The sequence below is a fragment of the Hevea brasiliensis genome, chromosome 3 (assembly GCF_030052815.1).
Source record: "Hevea brasiliensis isolate MT/VB/25A 57/8 chromosome 3, ASM3005281v1, whole genome shotgun sequence".
NCBI classification, from domain to species: Eukaryota; Viridiplantae; Streptophyta; class Magnoliopsida; order Malpighiales; family Euphorbiaceae; genus Hevea; species Hevea brasiliensis.
This window is the reverse complement of record NC_079495.1, coordinates 4861228-4867255: the sequence shown is the minus strand read 5'-3', so window position 1 is coordinate 4867255 and position 6028 is coordinate 4861228. Positions and strand designations below refer to the sequence as shown.

The window sequence follows — 6028 nt, the reverse complement described above, 5'->3', positions numbered from 1 at the left end:
GGAGACTGAAGTAGAGTATCTTAGGCATATTATTTCAGGGCAAGGTGTAGCTACTGATCCCAAAAATGTTGCTGCCATGGTTAATTGGCCAGCTCTAGTTTCAGTTAAAGATCTTAGGAGTTTGCTTGGCTTGACAAGATACTAGAGGAAGATTGTCAAATACTATGGTATAATATGCACGCCTTTAACTGGCCTTTTGAGGAAAGATAATTTTCAGTGGAGCGAGGCAGCCCAGTAGGCTTTTGATACAGTGAGGAATCTCATGTCTGAAGCACCAGTCCTTGCCTCACCGGGCTTTACTAAACCATTTATCATTGAGATAGATGACAGCAATTAGGGTATGGGGGCTATTTTACAACAGCAAGGGCATTCAATAGCTCATATTTCTAAAGCATTTGGCCCTAGAAGTCGAGCCTTATCAGTTTATGACAAGGAACTTTTGGCCATTACTTTTGGTGTCGGGAAGTGGATACATTACCTTGAGCAAGGTCAATTTTTCATTAAAACTGACCATGAGAGTATTAAGTACCTTCTAAAGCAAAGGTTTCACACTAATTTGCAGCAAAAGGGTATTTCTAAGTTGTTTGGTTTTGACTATAAAATTTTGTATTGGAAGGGCATTGAAAATAAAGTGATAGATGCATTATCAAGGAAGCCTGAGGATGAGTATTCAAGGCATTATTGTACTGTTACGCATTCAGTAGCATTACCTGTTTGGACGCAAAATGTGGTGACAGAGTTATCATGGAGATGGGAAGGTTAGTGGATTGATTCAACAACTTTCTTTGGACGGTAATGTTATTCCTGGTTATCAATTGAAAAGTGGAATTCTGTATTACAAAGACAGAATTTATGTGGGCTATTCTACTACTTTAAAAGTTGTTTTATGCAATCATATCATGACTCTCCTATGGTCATTCAGGTGTTCATGCCACCAATATGAAGCTCATAAGGTATTTTTTCTGGAATGGAATGTTGCAAGATGTGATGAAATGGGTGAGGAAATGTGAGACTTGTGCAAGGTGTAAAGCAGAATATTGTGTTTATCCAAGGTTGTTACAACCATTAGCCATCCCTTCTTAAGCATGGCAGCAGATTTCTATGGATTTTATTGAGGGACTTCCCAAGTCAAAAGGCAAGGATGTCATTTTGCTTGTGGTGTGTAGATTTACCAAATCTGCATGTCTTTACCTATGGGTTGCAACAATAGCTCAACTTTTCTTGGATAATGTTTTCAAGTTACATGGAGTTCCTCAAATTACTGTTTCGGGTAGGGACAGAATTTTTACTAGTAATTTTTGTCAAGAATTATTCAAGAAAATGGGAGTGAATCTTGCTTTTAGTTCAGTTTATCACCCTCAGTCGGATGGTCAAAATGAGAGGGTGAATCAACGTTTAGAAGGATATTTGAGGTGCCTGGTCCATTTATAGCTATCTACTTGGGCTAGTTGGTTATCATTAGCAAAATGGTGGCACAATTCCTCCTTTCATAGTGCCATTAAGATGTCCCCATTTGAGGCATTTTATGGTTATGTGCCACCACTTTTTCCCTCTGGATTTGCTGAAGAATCATCTGCGGTAGCTGTGGACCAATTTCTTCAAGACAGACAACACCTCAACCATCTTCTTAAGGAGAATTTGCAGATAACTCATAATAGAATGAGCCAGCAGGCAGGCAAGAATAGAACAGAGAGATAATTTGCAATAGGGGATTGGGTTTATTTGAAGCTTCAGCCTTATAGGCAAGCTTAAGTGGCTGTGAGACAATCTCTTAAGCTATCTACTAGGTATTATGGTCCTTTTGAAGTAAAAGCAAAGGTGGGAAAGGTAGCTTAAAAGTTGGCCTTACCTGCATCTTCATCTATCTATCCTGTCTTCCATGTTTCTATGCTCAAAAAGAAATTGGGAGATAGTGTTACTCCTGTTAGAGAGCTGCCTCAGTACCATGAAGATAAGTTGGTTGTTGCTCCTGAAGAGGCGTTGCAAACCAGAGTTGTTTTGAGAGGGGATCAATAGGTTGAGCAAGGCCTCATTAAATGAGTTAATCTTCTACTTGAGGATGCTACTTGGGAAGATAAAAGTTTCATCACTGCTCAATTTCCAGATTGTTCACTTTCTTGGGGACAAGCAAGTGCTCTAGAAGGGAGTATTGTTACATACTATAGAAAGAAGTATACGAATAAAGATAGGAAGTAATTTAGATGAGTATAGCTGTTTCTAGATGTTCTTGAAGAGATTATGAGTGGGAAAAGCAATGGTAGTTAGTAATTCTGTTGTAACAAATATTACTAGAGATTGTTATAGTCACAATTAAGGAATTAGGCAGTTACAAGAGCTAGAGCTATAAAATCTTAGAAGTTACCTTGTAATTCTCATCAAAGAACTATCAAGAAATACAATTTCTTTCTCTTTTCTCTCTCTATCTCTCTATTCTAGTATCTTTCTCTCTTCTATTCTTCTTCCACCGTATTTCTTCTCTGTTAGGGTTTCCCAAACCCCTAACAAGAACTTCTTTTTCGTTTCTTTTCTTTTCTCAAAAGAAACAGCATTAGTTTCTCATAACCATACTTTAGAAATTAGAAGCACACCCATTGACTGAGTATAGTGTTTGATTTATTACATACTCCTCAGCATATTCGGTGTTAGTGTTGACAATTGTCTACTTGCAATGTAGGCAAAAGTTTTTTTTTTTTCTCTATTATCAGAAGTAGCCTTATCAAATGTTTACAGAAAGCCCTCCAAATGCACATGTACACAAGGCTAGGAATGTTAGCAGTTGTAGGAGTGAAGAAAATAAAGGGTAGATTTAGGATGACATGAGATAAAGCCGTGAAATTTACTAGCTGTAGAAATTTCCGCATATGTAGCCCAACCCAATTGGAATGGAGGAAAAGGATTCATATGACTAACCCAAACCAAGTCAAGATTAAACGTTGGACAAATTACATTGAGTACACAGAGATATCTGAATCTGATAGGGATAGATGAAAGGAAGTGGCCCAAGCCCAAGGTTCTGGAATTGAGGCAGAATTCTCTAGAAGATCAGCTAAAGTTTTGTGGGCACAATGGTCAGGAAGAGAGAAATGCAAAGGTGCCAGCTACTGTAACAGAATCACATGTGATATGTGCAAACAGAAGCAGGGGAGAGTCTATAAATAAAGAAGAGAAGAACGAAGAGAGCATCTAGAAATCATTTTGTTGAATTGCAGCTATAAGCTGGGGCTAGCCTTGCTAGCACGGGAATTGGGTTCCTGGGGGTTGCTTGTCAACCATTCTTATCTTGTTGTCTTATCTTCTTTAGTTCCTTGTTATTTTCTCATTTCAATTCTGTATTGAAGATTTGGAAGAGAGATAGGATAGTAAAGATTGTGTTGCTTGAATATTGAATGCACTGAGGCTGGTTGGCTATTCTGAATCAATACAGATTTCTCTCTGTTCTTGTTTTCATTTACAATCTGTTCCTAACTCTATCAGGATCCTAAATGACAACAGGCAAACAGAATGATTTACAGAAATTCAAAGCAATCTGCTGATGGCAATTCAATTGCTACATACAAAGACAGACTGACTATGTCAGTTCCTATTCTAAACAATATGGACTTCCAAGATTTAAGAGCCAACATAGATTATTGAAAAACTAAATCAAGAAACAAAGATTCACATAGCATGGTCCATATCTAAGACTATTTACACTTCACATGATAAATCCACCTCTATTCCTTAATCCTAACTTTTTCAATAGTTCTACCATATACAAACACTGAATCAGATTCTTTGAACTACCAAGTTAATTATTCCCACAATAATCACCCAAATGTTTATGTGCAAAGGCAGAACCTAATGTGAAAAGGGAGCACATGCATTCTTCAATTAAAGCACATCATTAAACTTTTCAAAGAGTTCAAAAACTAAATCAAGAAACAAAGATTCATATAGCATAGTCCATATCTAAGACTATTTACACTTCACATGATAAATCCACCTCTATTCCTTAATCCTAACTTTTTCAATAGTTCTACCATATACAAACACTGAATCAGATTCTTTGAACTACCAAGTTAATTATTCCCACAATAATCACCCAAATGTTTATGTGCAAAGGCAGAACCTAATGTGAAAAGGGAGCACATGCTTTCTTCAATTAAAGCACATCATTAAACTTTTTCAAAGAGTTCAAAGCAAAACGAGAAAATATATATTTAACTCAAAAGAATTTAATCAACAATTAATATTAATATTTGTTAAACACCGAATGTAGAAGAACCCACTTTCTAAGATAGAAAGAAGATAAATTTACAATCAATCAACAGCCAAACAAATTCATGTAAACACCTCTAAACCATACAAAACATTGGCGTACTTGTCTAATTTCTTATCCTTGAATTGATTCTCTCTAATCTTCTGAAACGCGTGCAGCGTCAACAAGCTATCCGACCCGGCTTGGTGCTTCTTCCCTATAACCCGCTTTGCACCCAGTGCCTTCCCAACCCGGTCCAACCCGCCATACAAATTGCAAAACCGATTCAAATGCTTGACATCATAAACCCTAGCTCCGAAAAACAACCTCACTGCGTCAAGAAACTGTGTTAATTCCACCGGTAGGACTCGCTGAGTTAAGCACTTGACTAAGTAACCGAAATCGTAAGCGCCGTGAAATGATACCCAACTCACTGAATCGTTCAAGACGAGTCCCGACGACATCATTAATTCAGCGAATTTCACCAACTCGATACCGCACTGCCGATTCTTCTCGAAATCTATGCCTTGACTTCTTAACATTTCAACCGAATCGTGCGCATGAGCGTCACGCAACACATCAAAATCGCGGAAATTAAATTCCCAAATATAGCAACTATTCGTGCCAAGATCCGGCAGATTACCTTCGTGGTCTGCAATTGTGAGGCCAACTTGGATCAAATTCAACATATCGACGTTGGCTTTCAAGTTCAGATAGTGCGCTTTCGGATCACGGTACCGGTTATACGGATCATCGGCCGCGGGCCGGACCACAATGCCAGGAAACTCCGTATCCATTGCGATCAGCGGTTATCTGTCGATTATGGATCGGATCAACTTGAATTCGGATTCAAGATTATCAGCCCAAACCGATCGCACCTCTACCGGCCTCCTCGTCGACTGTGTTGGTGACGGCGGGGCTTTACCGGCGTTAGACATAGTTCCAGATCGGTTTTTTCGAATTCGCTTATAGAGGCTGAGATCGCAAGGGTTTTGATTTTGGATTTTGATTGATAATTTGTTGAAGAGAAAAGACGATCATATAGAGACACGATGAAGGAGAGGGAAGAAGCGACGTGCGAGGTTCTTTGAATGAAGAAAGACGGTTCTTCGAAAGAAGGCAAGCGCAGGGTACAAGTTTGAAGAGCGCAACGTACAGCCAAGCTGAGCGAAGATTTTATTTTTTTCATATTTTTAATATTTTTTAAACAAAATTCAAATTTTTAATATTTTTTATTTGAAATGACGGTAATGCCAATGGATGGCTGGCTTGTTTAACTCAAGATGAATTCTAATTCAATATGAGTTTTAAATTAAATTAAACTGATTTAATTTATTTTTTATTTAATTTTATTTATTAAATTAAATTGATTTGCTTTAATTTCATTTCATTTCATTTATTATAAATTATTATTTAACTTTTCAGTTTTCAAATTTAATTGATGGAGGGTTACCTTTAACTTATTTAGCTTGTTACAAATAAACATTTTACTTTAACTTCTTATTAATTAATTAATTAATTATTAGTATACAATACTTATCATATAAAAATATGTGTAATATATATTAATGAACAAATTATATAATGATGTCACTATAATTATACTTAGTATTTTTTAAAATATATATAAATTTATAACCATATGATTAATTTATATTTAACGTTACCTATATATTATACAAGAGTGAATATTAACCATTTAAGTATAATATTGTCACACATTACCCCTCTGTAAGGCATAACATGATTTCGTAGAATACCTAATGAACTACCAAACTTCACCTACCAATA

At 36.6% G+C, this 6028-nt stretch overlaps 2 protein-coding genes across 2 annotated transcripts; one reads left to right on the top strand and one right to left on the bottom strand.

Moving 5' to 3' along the window:
- Positions 1-340: 340 nt before the first annotated feature.
- Positions 341-3187, top strand: LOC131178812 (uncharacterized). The gene is made up of 6 exons (XM_058144755.1): positions 341-758; positions 923-1052; positions 1167-1412; positions 1494-1578; positions 1900-1992; positions 2960-3187. Exons 1-6 carry the CDS (start codon positions 341-343, stop codon positions 3185-3187), a joined length of 1200 nt encoding a protein of 399 aa, XP_058000738.1.
- Positions 3188-4198: 1011 nt separating this feature from the next.
- LOC110632664 (probable CCR4-associated factor 1 homolog 11) lies at positions 4199-5415 on the bottom strand. The gene is given in 1 exon segment (XM_021780972.2): positions 4199-5415. A coding segment is annotated over 1 exon segment (855 nt). The 5' UTR covers positions 5176-5415; the 3' UTR covers positions 4199-4320.
- Positions 5416-6028: the final 613 nt, after the last annotated feature.